General features: G+C 38.3%; 1 protein-coding gene across 1 annotated transcript in view; it reads left to right on the top strand.

Moving 5' to 3' along the window:
* The window catches only part of itsn2a (intersectin 2a), a 104,915-nt gene that overhangs the window by 41,618 nt on the left and 42,886 nt on the right, over positions 1–20,411 (top strand). The window contains exons 3-11 of the mRNA XM_079830494.1: positions 3,964–4,056; positions 5,993–6,056; positions 6,622–6,785; positions 8,530–8,718; positions 8,878–8,938; positions 13,378–13,520; positions 13,639–13,702; positions 19,626–19,763; positions 19,849–19,943. Of these exons, the coding sequence (XP_079686620.1) occupies positions 3,964–4,056; positions 5,993–6,056; positions 6,622–6,785; positions 8,530–8,718; positions 8,878–8,938; positions 13,378–13,520; positions 13,639–13,702; positions 19,626–19,763; positions 19,849–19,943 (1,011 nt within the window). The remainder of the gene's footprint in view (positions 1–3,963; positions 4,057–5,992; positions 6,057–6,621; positions 6,786–8,529; positions 8,719–8,877; positions 8,939–13,377; positions 13,521–13,638; positions 13,703–19,625; positions 19,764–19,848; positions 19,944–20,411) is intronic.

Below are 20,411 nucleotides of genomic sequence, written 5' to 3'. Positions count from 1 at the left end.
GCTTATGTTTCACTGTGTCCCCTGGAGAGATTACAATTTCCCAAAGGAGCACCTGAATACACCATCACACACACTCCCTGATTCCCACACTGACACACTCCGTTGCCATGTTTCAGTGTTAGGAGATTGTCTTTGAATATACTGCTAAGAGTAAAAATTAGTCGTTGTTTTAGTAATAAGTGCTGACAAATTATTTTTGTTGATGTAAACTAATAAAGTCCGGTTATTTCAGACATATTAAATACACTGTAAAAAAAAAGTTGCTGCTTTAAATATTTAAGTACAATCAACTTGGATGTTTAAGTCATTTTAACTTAAATGCACAATATGTAAAACATTTTTGATTAAAATATCCAAAAACCACTAGAACAATGTTATATATTTTGTTAACTTGTGTACTTACATTATCCCAAATGTTTCCAAGAATGTTTAAATCCAGAGAAATAAGCAATTTTAACCAGGACACGCAATCAATGACATCATACCCACGTTACCCTCGATTTCTGGTTTATTTTGTTGAAACCATGGAAACACCAAAGACGCTTTAAATATCTGATGTGTTTTATTAGACAGGTGAGCAACAGTTTGGATCATTGATGGACAGAAACTGATCATTGTTCTCCAGCTCAACACAGTTAGTCTTATTGTTTAAATCTGGTGTTGTTGATTTACCGCACAGAGTGCCATGTTTTACCGCCTAATATCATCTCTCACTGCAGTGTGAACAAGTGTCTCATAGCAGCGCCGAGTGAACGCTCAGAGTAGCATTATAACATCACTCTCACACACTCAGATGTGTCTAATATGATAAAGCAGCGCTGCGTTCCCCACACACACATGAGCAGAAGAAGCGGAAGCGCTCGTCTGACAGAATAAAAGCTCTGTGAAATCCGGGCGTCATCAAGCTATACTTTTGTTTTGAATAAGCGACCTCTAGTGGCAAAAAAGTACATATTGTGACTTTAAAGGGATAGTTCACCCAAAAACGAAAAGTTTATGTTTATCTGCTTACCCCCAGGGCATCCAAGATGTAAGTGTCTTTGTTTCTTCAGTAGAACACAAATTAAGATTTTTAACTCAACCGTTGCAGTGTGATAGTCGTATAATGCATGTCAATGGGGATATTTTAGAGTATGAGAGCAATGAGAGTAAAAACACACAGACATACGAATCCTTATTAAACCCTGCGGCTCGTGGCGACACATTGATGTCTTAAGAAACTAAACGATCGGTTTCTTCGAGAAACCCGACAGTATTTGTTATTTTTTTACCTCTTATCAGACGAATGTCATCTTGTATTCCCAGCGCCATAACTTCTGTCGAATGAGGTCAAAATACTTGCGCATTCAAAGATATATATACGTAGATGCCATATTCGACTGATCCGCACAGGCACTAATGAGGAATCTATGTATATATCTATGATCGTGCCGGTATTTTGCATGTATTTTGACCTTATTCGCCGGAAGTGATGGCGCGGGGACGGCTGATGCAGAGCCATAGAAAAAAATGAAATACATTTTCAAATATGGATATTTTTCTTATACAAACGCATCGATTCGCTTCAGAAGGCCTTTATTAACACCCCGGAGCCGCGTGGAGCAGTTATATGACGGACAGATGCATTTTTTATGGACTTCAAAAACAGAGCAACTATTACTGCTATTATAATGCTTGGATTAGCTAGAACATTTTTAATATAACTCAGATTGTATTCGTCTGAAAGAAGAAAGTCATATACACCTCGGAAGACTTGAGGGTGAGTAAATCATGAGCTAATTTTCATTTTTGGGTGAACTATCCCTTTAAATTACATTAAACTGACTTAAAAAAACAAGCTGTATCTTGTATAACTTTTTTTTTAAATTGCAATGCTTAACGTATTTAGTTGAGTTAAAGCAATGTAAAAACATGTTATCATAACTTATTGATCATATCATTTTTGTGTAGTATTTTTTATTTAGGACAGTCCCTGCTTCATGAGCTGTGTCCCAACAATTCCCCCATAATGTAAATATGTCCCTGGTTCTGCTTTTAGACTTAAAATGAAGTATCTTCAATGACTTTGTAGTGCCTGTGCTTCACAATAGGGTGACATTGCAGAGAAGGAAAGCTGTTGCTTTGCTGTTGCAAATTGTTTTAGACAATCAGCTTGTTTTACAATCTAAATCCATTTTTGAATAGCTGTTCAGAAAACGTTTATTTAAAGGTGCGCTATCAACACATAGGGCCCTATCACACACTCGGCGCAATACGATGCCAGGCGTGTTTTCTGCTAGTTTCAACCCGACGCAGTTATTATTTTCACGTCCAACGCCACATTGTTTAAATAGCAAATGCACTCGGGCCCATCTGTTCACCCATGGGTGTGCTGGTCTGAAAACCAGGTGTGTTCAGGCGCATAGTTGGTGTGTTGCTATTTTGTGGAATTGAAAACGACTGCGCCATTGACCAACTGGAACCTCGTCTAAAGTCAATAGTGCAGTATTTTTTGTGTTATTTAAAGGGCGTGTTAGTAAGGTGAGCCTATAGGCGGTGCACAACGCACGTACACTCTGATTATTACACACACAGGGCACACAAACATTTTTAAATATTAAAAATAAAAGGATTCCTCTCTGGAGAAGTGTTCAGTCTTTCCACTCACAAATTCCTCCATGTAAATAGCGAATCCACCATTGGTGCAAGCACAGCTGGCTTTTAAAGGGAATGGGAGATGAGACTCTTATGCCCAAAACACACCCATGACTCATTAAGAGACTATGTATAACCCTTTTGGACCATACGCCAGGCGGCCGACCAATGTTTTTCCATCATTAAACTAGCAAAAGTGGTTTCGGACACGCCCTAAGTGCACCTGCGCCGTGCGCTCAGATCATTAAAATAGGGCCCATTGCCACCTGATGACCTGTAAAAAATAAAATTTTATTTGACTACTGATATGAGTGGAGTCATGCGAGTGAACATGATTTCAAACATATGAAAGAACTATTCATTTCTTTGCACATAGAGTGCACATACTTTGTTCAAGGTTGGACTAATTGCTTCTTTTTTGTCATAAAAAGCGGCTCTGTTTTCCCGAAGAAAAGGCTGCTTATCTCAAATGGGTTATCTTTTGGTGAATGGGCTTAATTTCCATAAAGAGAGACATCACATGATTTCAGACCTGCACTTAATTAATCATGATGGCCTTTTTCTGAATCTCAGCGCTGCTGACAATGCAGGAAACATGAGCTGAAAGTAGTGTTTGTCCTCCCCAGAGAGAAAGAGGGACTCAGAAAGAAAGACTGAATAACAGGGTTTGTTAACATTTGTCCCAATCCATTCATTAACTATAGAAATACCTCAATTAGCTTATAATTGTGAATTAGTTAGTATGTGCACTTTTTGGTTTATATAACAGGCAAAGGTATGAAAGCAATGTCAGTTTGAAGCAAACGACGAGATCAGAGCTGCTATATAGCTGCACTTTTCAAACCAAGAACTGTCTGCACCTATTAAGAGCAGTGCTAAAAACACCAGCAGGTGATGAAAGGCTTCTCTTCAGCACTTTGTGTGAAAGCCGTGTTGAGATTGACCCACTTTGAGCATGTTAAGTGGCTGTTATTGGGCACTGACATTTTTGACGGATCTTCACCTGCTGCCTTTGAAGGACATTGTGGTTTACAATAATATTAAGTATGCTAAGTATTAATGGGGCTGTCATTCCATTAAAATGTGTAAAGTATGCAGCCTCCCTCCCTCCAGATAGACAGACAGACAGACAGACAGACAGACTGACAGACAGACATTTCTGATGCCTGGATCACACAAGCCAACAGACAACATCTCACAGAGAACTGGCAGGAACTTCAAGACCCAAAAAGTAGAAAAACAACAGCTGATCTAGGAAGAGATCTGTGAAGACGGAACACAATAATCCAAAAATAAAAGTCTCTTTCTCTGTCCCTCTCGTTGTCACAGGTGGTTTTACTATTTGGGCTATAACTCCAGAAGAAAGGGGAAAACATGACAAACAGTTTGACTCTCTGGCTCCCACTCTGGGCTATTTGTCAGGTAAGACCACACACACACACACACATGTTGGGTTTTCATGTTTTATGGGGACTTTCCATAGGCGTAATGGTTTTTATACCGTACATACCGTATATTCTATCCCCCTATACTGCCCCTGCCCCTAAACCTACCCATCACAGGAGACATTCTGCATTTTTACATTTTCAAAAAACATCACTTAGTCTGATTTATAAGATGTTTTCCTCATGGGGACCTAAAAATGTCCACACAAGGATGAGGATTTCGGATATTGCCATCTTTGTGGGGACATTTTGTCCCCATAACGTAGGGATTACCAGTCCACCCACACACACACACACACACACACACATGCACTACTCAAACGTTTGTTGTCAGTAAGATTTTTTTTTTAAGTGCCCCTATTATGAAAGTTTTCTAATTTTGTTTTGAGTGTCCTACAACAGGTTTACATACATCAAAGGTCAAAAACACTTTAATTTTCTCATAATATTCATTGCACATCACCACAGTGTTCAATGATTCTCAAACGATTCGACGGATGAATCAGTTTCTCTAAATCCCTCCTTTCTGTGAGATACTCTGCTCTGATTGGCCAGACGGCCCAGTCTGTTATGATTGGTCTACCGTGTACAGTGTGTGTTTCAGAAGCTAAACGCCCATCACCATAACTGAACTTAAGCTCCAGAGGCTTCCTAAGCTCAGTGATTGTAAAGACAGAACGATGACGTCGATTTTACCTCATCAATCCGAGCGCGAGTCCGATGATGAAACATTGAAGAACTAGTTATTCAACCCCAACCTCCATCACAAGACGACTTGAGCAGGAGTTTCTCAGTGATACGCTACTCATTTTGAGGTTCATTATGGGATGTTTACAACAAGTAAACAGCATTAACAAGTGTGTGTCCATCAACAAACCCATGTGTGTGTTTCTCATGTATTGGAGCACATGCGGGAACTGTATCAATAACAGCGCATACGTGAGCCCAGCACTGACGTCAATGACTGATGGAAAACAAATCTCGCTCCATCCTTTCTCTTTACTCACAGTAGTAAGAACGTCAGACGATCTGCATTAACACACACAGTTTGAGGTAATAGTGGCCCACAGCTGATGAGCAGAAGTATTTCAGTAAGACAGTAATAATGTGAGTTAGCCGGAAACTTACACAATATATAAAACACAAAACTACGTATTTTGAACACCTGGTGGAAAATATATACATCAATAATTATTCATACTTACAGGTTGTGATTCTGAGGAGCTGGTCCAGATAAACTGGGACTGACCCATCTCTCAAGAGCAAGAGTTTTGTGAATCCCGCGTTGAACTCTGAGATTCGAGGAGCAGTCGTCAGTAAAATGACATTTGAGGGTCAAGTTGTTCACGGGTGGACGATGTACAACATAGGCGGACATTATGCAGATGTATTTTCTAGTGACGTAGAACCGTAACGCAGTGAGATTCAAAACACAAATGACTCAAATAGACAGTTCAGAGTCGATTCTTTCTTTTGGGAGACTATAATAAAGACATTTACATTCACAAACAGTGATATTACACACTGCATGAATGAATGGGAATATTCGAAAAACCATAATAGGGGCACTTTAAAGAAATTGTTACTTTTATTACACATTAAATTGATCAAAAGTGACAGTAAACCCACTTATAATGGTTCAAAATAAACGTATTTCAAATAAGTACTGCACTTTCAAACTTTCTATTCATCACAGATTCCTGAAAAAAAAAAGTTTCCACAAAAATATTTTCAAATCATCATATTTGAATGATTTCTGAAGGATCATGTGACACTGAAGACTGGAGTAATGATGCTGAAAATTCAGCTTTGCATCACAAGATCACATTTAAAATAGAAAACAGTTATTTTAAATTGTAATATTTCACAATATCTGCACTTAGTGCGCTTAATTTAGTTTTATTTCTTTTTAGGAGATCAAGCACGGAAGTTCTTCCTGCAATCTGGTCTTCCCACAGCAGTCCTTGCAGACATCTGGCAAGTGTACACACACGTACACACACCCTTAATGTACATACATGCCTAATCCGGTTCTTCTGTCTTGCCCTTCCCATTTCTCTCCCAAAAAAAGTTGTGTTAAATTTAAAGAGCATTTATGACTTTTGGCTCTACTGTATATCTATGCGAATACAAATAAACTGCACATTTGTGTGTATGTTTGTGTTTTCTATGGCAGGACTGGATTTATCATGATAGTGTGGTGTGTGGGACAATGTGATTTGTAGCCACATACCTCTCTGGAAGGGTGGAGGTTCCCAAAAGTAACCTCTTCCTGTCTGTGGTTAGTCTACTGGTGTAAACACTGTCGCCATCCACAAACAGGATGTAGATTTACTGATGAAAGTTTGATTTGAGTTTATAGCATTTGCTTGCTCTAAAACGCTCTTGTTCATAAATAAATATTGTAGCATAACAAAAATCTGAGCCCAAAATAATGCTGCTCTGTCATCACGCACCAACTGAGTTTTTCCGTTGGGATTTTAATAGCAATTAGTGCTCTGTAAGCCACTTTTGATGGGAATGGCTGCTTCCTTTCTTTCAGGGCACTGGCGGATATAGGAAAGGATGGGAAGATGGACAGATTGGAGTTCTCCATCGCAATGAAACTAATTAAACTGCAGCTGCAGGGTCAGCCCCTCCCATCCAGCCTGCCAATCATCATGAAGCAGACGCCTACCCCTGCTATGACATCATCATCACGCTTTGGTATGAGTTGATAACTGGTTTTGTAACGTCGGGTGAGGTTTGTTTGCTTTGTTGTTAAGTTTGTTGAGTCTTATACTACAGGTTGTGACTAAGATGATGCTCAAATGTTGACGTATATTAATATTTGTGTAAATGGTCAATATTAACACTCTAAATAAAACAGTGTTGTTATTGTTATTGTTAAGTAAATCTATTTATTTTGTTTGGTAATTGAAATAAATAAATAATATATAAATATTAGATACAAAAAAAGTTAGAAAGATTAAATGAAAATTAAAAATGTTGCTTTGGAAACTATCTGAAATAAGTTGAAGGTGAAGTACTAAAATTACTAAAACTAAAACAAATAAACTAAAGCTATATATAAATATAAAACATCAAAAACACACAACTTAAAGAAGTCATGAACTGAGAAATACAATTTTCCTTGAGCTTTTGACATATAAGAGGTCATCATACTATAAGAATATCCAGTGAGTTTCGGAACTGAAAACTTCCTTGTTAGTCCAAAAGCAGCTTTTATTGTGACCAAGCCCAGAGAGCGATTTGTTGTGGAATGAGCCTGTAATAGATGGAGAAAGACGCCTCTGCAGAAGAAGATCAACGCCCACTTCATCATCACAACTTTGGCCCCGCCCACTGGAGTGTTAGTGAGATGACGAGGAGAGAAGAGCGATTCAGGACGGACTACAAATAACATTCCCTTCCAAAGGATCCTAATGCTAGGAATGAGCTTACTTGTGTTCGCTACATTTCACTGTGGATTCTTTGGTAAACAGACTTTTACGATCTGGACTCAACAGTAATGCCTGAACATGTCAGTAACCGTGTTAACTCTAATGCCTGATCTGAGATCAGTGATTTCTGATTTGTAATGATTCATGTACAGTCAGATGTTCTTTGTCTGTGTGTCAGTAAATCAAACCAGTGACTAAACGCTCAACTTCACATTGTTTCTCTTAGTAGATGAAAATAATCTGTTATTTAAACTGTGATTAAATTATATATAGAAAGCGATCAAAAAAATGCTCTTTTCAACCACTGGAGCTGTCAATCAAACAGCACGAGTTTATCAGTGACTGAGTTCTGGACTCATGACAAAACTCCCGTAATAATCAACGAATCTCTTATTTACATTGTGTTTGCTCTGTTAGTTATGATGAAAGCATTTGTGCAGAAATCGAGTTGCAATGACGAGATCAAAGCATTCATGAGCTCAACATGTGTGTGATCGGCTACAACGATCATCACTGCAACCTTTCATACCACGATCTGAATATAATGCCATAATCAACACTTAACATTGAGAGCTGAAATAGTAAAAACGCGCTAAAAGTTTCAGAGAGAGTTACACATGTAATACTAGCTATGCAAAGATGTCAGCCAATCACAGCAGTGGGCATTTACACTGAAATCTCACAGCAGACACGCCCCTGTAAACAGAGAGTTCAAATCAGACGGAAAAATTATGATTTTATTTCTAAAATATGCCAATTTTGGATGTAAAACTCATACTAAAATTATAAGTGCACTCCAGGAAACATTATAAAATAATAGAACAATGCAGTTCATGACCCCTTTAAATATTTTAGCATTAGATGACGGCAAAAGTCAAATAAAAGTAGAACTAGTGGAAATAAGCCTGAACCGTTCAGTCCAAAATATACTCTATTGCATTATCTGTAATGGATATGGTACCAATAACTCTTGTAGAAATGATCTCAGATAATCTGTTTTATTTCAGGTATGGGTTCCATGCCAAATCTGGCCATGTCAGTGATGCCCATCCTAACGGCCATCCCCCCAGGCCCTGGCGTGACCCCTTTGGTCTCTGCGCCCCCGCTGATGTCAGGACCACTGCCTCAGATGCCCAACTCTCTCAGTGTGCCCGCTTTACCTAACGGCAATGCAACTCTCCTCACACTAGCACCAGGTATCCCGAATTCATTCTCATGCAGCATTTTGCACAGACAGACGAGTATTATGCCATTACTATGAAATCTAGAGGCAGTGAGACTCGAGCATTGATTTATTGCATAATCTAAGTTTGCATGTGCTTTAAGTAATTGTTTTTCGTCTTTTACCTTTCCAGCATTCCCAGTCACCAGTGGATTGAGTAAATCTCACTCGCTCTTGGACCTTGGCTCTAGCAGGTGTGAACCTAATTTCAACGCCCATGTTTGTATTGGAATTGGCCGTAATACCTGTTTCAGTGAGAGCTAAAAAAAGACTTTCTTAGAACTGGGCTTGCTAGAAGTTTGTAGTAAATAAGAGCGTGTTTGCTGACAGAGTGCTTAAATAGCACAGCTGTCTCCTTGTATCTTAATAGGATCTTGTTAGAGTTCCTCCGAGAGTCATCCAACCTCCATGTGGTGCTACAGAAGCCTGTAATAAACCCACTAATACCTGCTCAGTGCCTGTTTAAAAACGAATTTGGGGCTAAGGCTGGGCGATATATCAAATACACAATGTATTTGGGATGAATATCCTGGCATAACGTTTCCATTTCCAAGAAAACTGTTTCAATTAATCATTTCAAAACTTGATTCAACAAATTCACTGGTGTTGTTACTGAGAAATAACCACAGAAATTTTATAAAATAAAATCAGGGTTCCTACGCAGTTTGAAAAAGTATGGAAAAATATTTGCATTTCCAGACTATTACCCCTGTTTAGTTTTCTATAATAGAAAATGTAGAATTTAATGAAAATGACATGTATCACACAAGTGTGTTTTCATGGCAGCTGTTTAGTGATTCTTTAGTGATCGTCAAACACAGTTGAATGAATTCAAGGTGCACTTGTGCAAAAATGCAGGTTATAAGCGCTTTGGGTTTCTTCTCACAATATTCTTAGCACTGTATTACAGAGCCTCTAAAAGGATCTTTGCAACAATAAAACATATACAGACTTTTGTTTGCGCATGTGAACCATTAAACGTGGCATATAGGACAATGCACAATGAGCCACCTATTGCGCCATCAGTCCATTTCGTGGTGTGGTTTCTTGGCCGCCAAACAGTATGCGTTAAAGCAGATATAAGTCCTTAAAGGGTTAGTTCACCCAAAAATGAAAATTCTGTCATTAATTACTTACCCTCATGTCGTTCGACACCCGTCAGACCTCCGTTCATCTTCAGACACAAATGAAGATATTTTAGTGTAAATCTGATGGCTCTGAAAGGCCTCCATTGGCACAATGCACGGTTCACTCTCAAGACCCTTAAAAGGTACTAAAGACGTAGTTACAAAGTCCATCTCACTACAGTGGTTCTACAATAACTTTATGGAGCAACAAGAATAGTTTTTGTGCGCAAAAAAACCCCTAAATAACGACTTATATAGTGATGACCGATTTCAAAAGATGGCATCATGAAGCTTCGAAGCGTTATGAATCAGTGAGTCGAATGAGCAGTTTGAATCCCCAAATTTCAGCAGTTTGGTGGTTTGACACGCGATCCGAATCATGATTCGACTCACTGATTCATTTCGAAGCTTCATGAGGCCGTGTTTTGAAATCGTCATCACTATATAAGTCGTTATTTAGGGTTTTTTGCGCACAAAAACTATTCTCGCCGATTCATAAAGTTATTGTAGACCCACTGTAGTGAGATGGACTTTGTAACAACATCTTTAGTACCTTTTAAGGGTCTTGAGAGTGAACCGTGCATTGTGCCAATGGAGGCCTTTCAGAGCCATCAGATTTCAACTAAAATATCTTCATTTGTGTTCTGAAGATGAACGGAGGTCTTACGGGTGTCCAACGACATGAGGGTGAGTAATTAATGACATAATTTTCATTTTTGGGTGAACTAACTCTTTAAAATATGAAGTACTGCCCTAACGAAAGACAAATATTAAACACTTTTACAGTACCAGTCTTTTTTTATAGACCCTTGAACTTAGGACTTTCAAATAGGGCAATGCACACCGCCGTATTGTGCCATCCGCCGGTTTCGTTTCATGGTTTCTCCGCCGCCACAGAGGAGGCATTATATTGGACATCAGGCCTTGATATTAGAGGTACTACCCTAACAAAAGCCACATTTTGAGCAAATGTATCTATATTAATTAATGTGCTTCGATGCTCTTGTTTTCTTCATAGAAAGATGGCAGTGATGCACAACGTAAATAGGTTATAGTATATATAAAAATAGAAATTGTAATGCGCAAGCACGCAAACAATTCCTGTGCGCATGTGTATGGTTTCTCAAGGGCACGAAACAGTTTCTTGTGTGCATGCAAAAGTCTATAAAAAACATATATATACAGTATATATTCCTAATATTGTGTTGGTCCCCATTTTGCTGCCAAAACAGCCCTGACCCGTCGAGGCATGGACCCTGAAGGTGTGCTGTGGTATCTGGCACCAGGATGTTAGCAGCAGATCCTTTAAGTCCTGTAAGCTGTGAGGTGGGGCCTCCATGAATCGGACTTGTTTGTTCAGCACATCCCACAGATGCTCAACTGGATTGAGGTCTGGGGAATTTGGAGGCCAAGACAACACCTCAAACTCGTTGTTGTGCTCCTCAAACCATTCCTGAAGCATTTGTGCTTTGTGCAGCGCATTATCTGCTGAAAGAGCCACAGCCACCAGGGAATAAAGTTTCCATGAAAGGGTGTACATGGTCTCAACAATGCTTAGGTAGGTGGTACGTGTCAAAGTAACATCCACATGGATGGAGGACCCAAGGTTTCCCAGCAGAACATTGCCCAAAGCATCACTGCCTCCGCCGGCTTGCCTTCTTCCCATAGTGCACCTGGTGCCATGTGTTCCCCAGGTAAGCGACACACACGGCCATCCACGTGAAGTAAAAGAAAACATGCTTCATCAGACCAGGCCACCTTCTTCCATTGCTCCGTGGTCCAGTTCTGATGCTCATGTGCCACTGTTGGTGCTTTGGGCGGAGGTCAGGGGTCAGCATGGGCACCCTGACTGATCTGCGGCTGTGCCGCCCCATACACAACAAACTGAGATGCTCTGTGTATTCTGACACCTTTCTATTAGAACCAGCATTAACTTCTGGAGCTCAAATTGCTCCAGTAGCTCGTCTGTTTCATCGGACACGGGCCAGCCTTCACTCCCCACGTGCATCAATGAGCCTTGGCCACCCATGTGTCATAATGTTATGCTTTATCGGTGTGTGTGTGTGTATATATATATATATATATATATATATATATATATATATATATATATATATATATATATATATATATATATATATATATATATATATATATATATATATATATATATATATATATATATATATATATATATATATATATATATATATTATCACTTCAAGAAAATCAATTAAACCCCTGAGAAAATAAAAATATTTAAGGATGACTACGATATACCAAATATAAAGTTGAAAATAATGCTGTATTTATGTTAGATATGGCCTAAAAATCTACAGAGAGGTTTGGAAATTAAAGTCTGGAAAACTATGACATTTTGAAATGGAAAACGTGTAGGAACCCCTGTAAAATATGAAGTATTTTAGTGAAAATATATGTTGATAAATGGCGCTGTTTATTTTCATGCAGTGTTATAATGATGCATATAAATGACAATATAGTGACCATAAATGTTATATAGAAATATATATTTTTTTATTTTAATCTAGATTTTTACACTTTTTTTAGTCATTTAATGTTTTGTAATGTACTCAGCAACAGTGTTTTTGTTGTTGTTGTTGTAATTATGCTTCCTGTAAATAAAAACAACAACACAGTTTTAAGCCATTTCAGAGCAAATACTTAAAATTTGAATATTGTCAAAACAGTGAAAAATCTTGAGACATACTGTATGTTTTAGCTATATCGCTCAGCCTTATTTTTTCTGTGTGTGTCCTCCCAATGTGTATAAGTGTGTGTATAGGTGTATTGGCCAGTCGTCAGGATCATAATTTCACTCGGGTCACATAACCTGCGTCTACATGTCATTTAAGTCATATCTCACACTCTCTCAACCTCTCATCACATATCTATCATTCCAGCCCATGCCGACCTGCAGAAGCTGCAGAATCCTGTTAGTGTTATCTCAGAATATTTAAAAATCAGTAAACTGACAGCAGTGAGTCGGAATACTGCGGATATGCTCATAATTATGAGTTTTGATTAGAATTTTAATGATTTCGGACCCGGTAGTGGTAATTACTGCCCTGACAAGGATTCTGCAAACCTTGCTCAGACATATCAATTATTAAAAGCATGATGTCACTGCAGAATCTCTCCGCACTGGAGGAAAAGCTGATCTTGCAGAGCTTTATCATGGTCTGGGTTATATTATATTAGTGTTAATGAGCAGCTACTAAATGCAGCTCATTTACGGCAATGCAAATGCAATTTCTGAATTTAAGAGTGCTATTAAAAAAATACTGTGGGGAATGATCTGAACACATGGAGCATAAATATGATCTATATTTAGCACATTCAAGTGTGCAATATACAGTAATATTTACAGTATTAATAAGTAATTTCATTTACTGGAGAACATATATATGGAAATTAAAAGCTCTACAAATGAATGTATCACCTGTATAGAAGTGCATACTAACTTTTTTTTTTCTAAATTCCCGCAGTTCTAACTCTTCCTCCACCACCTCCCTTGCGAGTAACTCCCCCAAAATGAGTGCATCTGATTGGGCGGTGCCTCAGTCGTCCCGTCTGAAGTACCGGCAGCAGTTCAATAGCCTGGACAAGCTGATGAGCGGATACCTGTCAGGTGAGTGTGTGTTTGTAGATGTCAGGATGCGGAGAGAATGGCAATGTTTGCATATGATAGTGTGTAAGCATCTCTGCATGTGTGCTATGTGTTAACCCTTTAGTGTGTATGTTTGAAGGTCCCCAGGTCAGAAATGCCCTCACAGCATCAAACCTCACGCAAACACAGCTTGCCACCATATGGTGAGTTCACAGAACACTGCACTCACAATATCAATCTCAAGAAGAATGTCTTGGTGACATTATATGCATGCACTTCCTCCCCCTATTTGCATTATTTCATGCTGATTTTGATAAAAAAATAATTATTATATATATACACTCACCTAAAGGATTATTAGGAACACCATACTAATTCTGTGTTTGACCCCCTTTCGCCTTAAGAACTGCCTTAATTCTATGTGGCACTGATTCAACAAGGTGCTGAAAGCATTCTTTAGAAATGTTGGCCCATATTGATAGGATAGCATCTTGCAGTTGATGGAGATTTGTGGGATGCACATCCAGGGCACGAAGCTCCCGTTCCACCACATCCCAAAGATGCTCTATTGGGTTGAGATCTGGTGACTGTGGGAGCCATTTTAGTACAGTGAACTCATTGTCATGTTCAAGAAACCAATTTGAAATGATTGGAGCTTTGTGACATGGTGCATTATCCTGCTGGAAGTAGCCATCAGAGGACGGGTACATGGTGGTCATAAAGGGATGGACATGGTCAGAAACAATGCTCAGGTAGGCCCCGGCATTTAAACGATGCCCAACTGGCACTAAGGGGCCTATAGTGTGCCAAGAAAACATCCCCCACACCATTACACCACCACCACCAGCCTGCACAGTGGTAACAAGGCATGATGGATCCATGTTCTCATTCTGTTTACGACAAATTCTGACTCTACCATCTGAATGTCTCAACAGAAATCGAGACTCATCAGACCAGGCAACATTTTTCCAGTCTTCAACTGTCCAATTTTGGTGAGCTTGTGCAAATTGTAGCCTCTTTTTCCTACTTGTAGTGGAGATGAGTGGTACCCGGTGAGGTCTTCTGCTGTTGTAGCCCATCCGCCTCAAGGTTGTGTGTGTGTTGTGGCTTCACAAATGCTTTGCCGCATACCTCGGTTGTAACGAGTGGTTATTTCAGTCAAAGTTGCTCTTCTATCAGCTTGAATCAGTCGGCCCATTCTCCTCTGACCTCTAGCATCAACAAGGCATTTACGCCCACAGGACTGCCGCATACTGGATGTTTTTCCCTTTTCACACCATTCTGTGTAAACCCTAGAAATGGTTGTGCGTGAAAATCCCAGTAACTGAGCAGATTGTGAAATACTCAGACCGGCCCGTCTTGCACCAACAACCATGCCACGCTCAAAATTGCTTAAATCACCTTTCTTTCCCATTCTGACATTCAGTTTGGAGTTCAGGAGATTGTCTTGACCAGGACCACACCCCTAAATGCATTGAAGCAACTGCCATGTGATTGGTTGATTAGATAATTGCATTAATGAGAAATTGAACAGGTGTTCCTAATAATCCTTTAGGTGAGTGTATATATAAAATAATGGTAACGCTTTATTCCGATAGTCCACTTTACACATTCTACTAACTATAAGTAACTTTACAACTTTATTATTGTCTGCTTAATATCTGATAACAGACATTCTACTGACTAGGGGTGGGCGAAATGACCAAAATCTTATATCACAATGGGCCAGTTGTTCAAAACATTGATCTGGATCAAAATGATCTGGATTTGGAAATCCCATGTTTTGCTATCCAGGATCAGGTAATTCATCTTACTTTTGTGCCGGTTTTTCAAAGCAAAATTGGATTGGATCACCCTGATCCAGATACACACCTTTTCAGATCACCAAATCTGGATTACTAGTGCTCTACGGAGCCCTTAAAGGGACATAGTGATGAAAAAAAAAAAATGAGTTTTCATAACACTGCATGAAAATAAACAGCGCCATTTATCAACATATATTTTCACTAAAATACTTCATATTTTACAGGGTTCCTACACGTTTTCCATTTCAAAATGTCATAGTTTTCCAGACTTTAATTTCCAAACCTCTCTGTAGATTTTTAGGCCATATCTAACATAAATACAGCATTATTAGTTTGCGTTCTCTCAGAAAAGTTTTGCGTAGCATTCACCCGAGAAACCTTGCGTTTGCTCGCAAAGAACTTTTGACTTGTTCATCTCTTATAATTGATAAGAAGTCTTATAAGTGATAACACTTTAAATTTCATATAATATTTTGTTTGATATTTACAGCTGTTTGGGTATTATTTTATGGCGGCTAAATCTTTTTTTACTGTGACTGAAGGCTACCGAAAGGCTTAATAGGTAGCCTAATGTCTACTTCTAATTTAATACTTTAACAATTTAATTAGCCTAACTAATCATGAGAAAAATAAAATAATGTGTTTGTGTATTATATGATACAAATGTTGTATTTTATTGATCAGTTTTAAAGTTTTACTACATTTCTTCCTGGAATCCATCTTGAAATCCTACCGCCTGTTGGGATCAGGATAATCCTGTTTTTTTGGATCAAAGTTATCCAAATCCTACTGACAAGTTTTGAACAACACAAACTGAAGGTTTGATCCAGATTAAAACTAGGATTGGATTTTTTCCCTTTTGAACAACACATTTTCAAGATTTGATCCAATCCGATAAACCAAAATCCGATCAGCTTACCTTTGAACAACTGGCCCTATATGAGTAATTTTATTTCACGATCACAATATTATAAGGTTTTTGTGGTATCAAACTTTTTGAAATTTCATAATTCTTATCACCATTTTTTATATAATTTAAAAAACTAATACTAGCCTAAAAAAACTCTCTAGACAAGTAAACTGTAATAAAGAAAGAGCAAAGAAAACAAACCACAACAGAACAAAGACACAAGAAATAGACTGAAAAACTTCATGCACTAGAAATACTACATAAAATGTATAAAGTAATCAAACAATGCATAATCTTTACTGTGCTAATTAAATATACATTTATTCTTACTAAAGTTACAAAAGTGATTCAGTCCTGAGCAGTGAGAGATTTTCTCTCTTTGTTGTTTGATTAGCATTAATAAAAGCAATTTTGCTACCGTCACTTTAAGAGCGACTGCACGGGTCCAATAGACTTGTGCGTTCGCTTTGACACATAGGTGTGTGTATCTGATCGTTCAAGCCCAAGCGGTAAAAAGCGCTCAGTTCAGTTCTCACATGTTCTAAGTAAGAGTCTCTCAGAGAGCTCCCATATACTGAAATGAGTTCTCTCCAGTGTTGCCAACTCTCGCAAGTCAAATAAGCAACCTTAGCTTCAAAAACAAGCCCAAAACAAGCCCAATATTATTTATTATCATCAATATCATTTTATGATCAATTATTTTTTATCAATAAATGAGCCGGCAACATATTAAACTGAAACCTTGCGGAGTTTGAAAAGCAAAAACAGATGTGATTTTACAAAAATCATCAAATTGCAATAATGGGCACGCAATATCCTCCGATCAGCTGTGAACTGAAGAGGTTTGGAGATGGAAAAAGAGAAAAAGGTACGTGAAGGCCAATTATGGTAACCCATAGTCGGAGTTAGTGCACACATATTAGGGGCAGTGAGTAGTGAACACACACACTGCAAACCTTGAAAAATATAAGCCCTACATCTCATGTGCACACTATCTGCCCTAAATAGTATTGAAAATGACTGTCACATACTATTTAGGATGGATAGTATGCACATTGGGACACAGAAAAGCACTAAGGGAGCGCTGCAATATAGCCACATATTTATAATAAAATAAATTCTAACCATACCTGTCGAACCATAACCATGTTATTATTAGTACTATACTTTTTTTTTTTTTATAATAGCCAGTAATGATAAATACATTACAAAAATATATATTTTTTTAATTCAATTAGGTGCCTCTCCTCCCTGTTTCCTCTCCATCGCTGTACTGCTGGTGACATTGTTTGTAAAAATGTTTACGTCTATTTAAGTCTACTATCTATCATTACGTGCTTTTATAACGTCACATGCCTGCACGTTGAACGCGATTTTTCTTCAATGAGGGGGAGAAGGAGGCGGGATGTATGAGGACGGACAGCACTTGTATCGTTGCACTGAATGGCTATCTGTGAGAAGACAGTGTCAGCCAATGTATTGGACAAAACAGCGACCATAAATGTAAAGAAATGAAATTGCTTGTCATGTTTTCCTAACAAGCAACCACATTTTTTTAAATAAGCCCAAAAAACGCAACACGCGACTCGTGATTTTTTTTAACGCGACTTGCCAAAAAAAGAAGCCCAAAGTCGCGTGTTATATGCAGACTTGGCAACTATGTTTCTCTCGCTGCTAATTTGACCCTTCGCTAAGCCACGCCCGAAAACCGCCACAGGCCAATCGTGGCTTAGCAACCGTAACTAGGCACGGAAAGTCTGTCAAGCTTTCGAGCGAGGGAAACATGCTGAAGCATTGTGCTTATGGATTGTGCAAATCTGAGACCCGGTATCCTAAAAGTTTGGACGGGGGGTGGAATTTTTTCTTCAAAAAGAAGAAAAAAATATTTTTTTTCGACAAATTCTGTCGATTTGTCCTACCTTGTCAGATTTTCCTACCGTAGCGCAAAATTATAGCCTTATCTATCGATCCATGCTACAGCATCGAAAAATCCTCCGCAGTTCCTACACGCAGTTAGCGTTTGTGACTAACTTACGTGAAATATTTCAGTGTAACTTTACAGAGGATTCTTATTGGGGAAAACGATTTTACAGTGCAAAATACCCCATCAGATTGTTGTAGATCAAGCAATATATATATATATATATATATATATATATATATATAAATAAATAAAATATAAGATAAGCGGGAGAATGTTATCATTGCAAAGTGGTCAGGCTAATGTTTATTCCACAAGATTTATGGATAAGCTGTTTGATTAATAATTATTAGGTTATTTTTCTAATTTCACTTACCCTGCTGTGCATGAACACAGCTGTTCCTCAATTTGTGTGTTTCCCATTTGAATGGTCAGCCTATGAGGCGGCTGCTGCTTGCACTGGGACCGGCTTTAGCTTCAAAAATGATTAAATTATTCTCTAATTGGTTGCATATTATGTCTTGGATATATCCCTCGAATGCATACTGCAGTCCCTTTTGTCTTGCTCTCTCAGATATTTCACCTGTTCGCCAAAAATGACTAATAATCTCCTTGGGAATGTCTGACACCGGCGCATGTCAAGCGAAGCAACAGTGACTAAGGAGGGCGGGGCTTAGCGAAGGGTCCATTGTTCGTCAATGGTTTAAAATCACCTGATTTTAAACCGCAAAGCTTAAAAATGACCACTCAACGTCACGTGAGCGTAACCACGATAGAGATGATAGTCCAAAATCTCTATCAAATTTCTAGCGGTTAATCGTGTCTGCCGGTATATCGCCCACACCTCCTTCTGACCATAAGTAACATTACTCTACCAACCCTAGCCTAACAGTCTACTAATACTCTAATGTAGTTGCAAAGCTACTTATAGTTAGTAGAATGTCTAAAGTGGACTATTGAAATAAAGTGTAACCAAACTAATAAATATTTGATTATGACGATTTGCATGAATGTATTACAATAATAATATAATATAATATTACATAATAATATACAGTATCCAAGTCCAAAAAAAAAGTCATTATTAATGTTGTATACTTGTACATTACACTTGGAGTTTACTACATATATTTTAATGTGAGTGGTAAACATTTACATAAGCTTTATCTTTAACTAAAGTTTTAATCTTATTGTATTGTATTTTTGTTTAATGCATATCTTCTTTCTTTTTGTTTGACAAAAATTGTATGAGATTTAAAAAAAAAATGTTAAAGCTAGAAATGTGTTGAAGACCCCTGCATTAATCACTTACACTTACTGTGTTAATCTGAGCGGTGTGTTAAACTCCTACTTCCACAGTGTTGCGTCTGCTGTTTCGGTGCCAGTTGGATAATAAGGAACTGTAATTCATCTATTAAATATCTGAAATGCTTCCAGGTTAATCACAAATGTGTGTGCTTGTGCATGGCTATATGTGTCTTTATCTGCAGGACTCTTGCTGATGTAGATCGTGATGGGCAGTTGAGAGCAGAAGAGTTTATTCTAGCAATGCACCTGGTGGATATGGCCAAGACTGGGCGGCCTTTACCTCTGACTCTACCTCCTGACCTTGTGCCACCTTCACTGAGGTAAGACACACAGACACGCCCACGCTAGTGAGCAAGTTATGGAGGAGACTGTGTTTAATTCTGTGAGTGTGTGTTTGTTTTTCAGAACAGCGAAGTCATGTGATCTGCTGAACGGACCTGTTCCTCTGATCAACACAGAGCTGATTGAGCCAGACAATCCACAGAAAAGCATGAGCAATGGTATTTGCATGTGCATATACTGGGTGTTCAATATATACAGTATATATACTCACAGAATTGCTGAAATTTAAACATTAAACAAACAATTGGTCTATAATAACATGCATTTAGTGTATTTGTCTACTTGATGCACACATTGCAAAGTTAATAATAAGTTACAACACAACATTTAGCTGAATTTTCCCTTCTAAGCCTTTGTCGAACTTATGCATGATTTCATTTTTTTCACAACAAAAAATTTGTTTGAGGTTTAAAGGATTAGTTCACTTCAAAATGAAAATTTCCTGATAATTTACTCACCCCCCATCTCATCCAAGGTGTTTGTGTCTTTCTTTCGTCTGTCGAAAATACGTTTTTTGAGGAAAACATTTCAGGATTTTTCTCCACATAATGCACTTCTATGTCAACCAACGGTTGAAGGTCCAAATCAATGCAGTTTTTAAAGGAAGGGCTTCAGAGGCTCTGCAC

This window comes from Gobio gobio (assembly GCF_949357685.1).
Source record: "Gobio gobio genome assembly, chromosome: 12".
In the NCBI taxonomy this organism is placed as follows: domain Eukaryota; kingdom Metazoa; phylum Chordata; class Actinopteri; order Cypriniformes; family Gobionidae; genus Gobio; species Gobio gobio.
The sequence above is the reverse complement of the archived record's forward strand: the minus strand, read 5'-3'. Positions and strand labels throughout refer to the sequence as shown.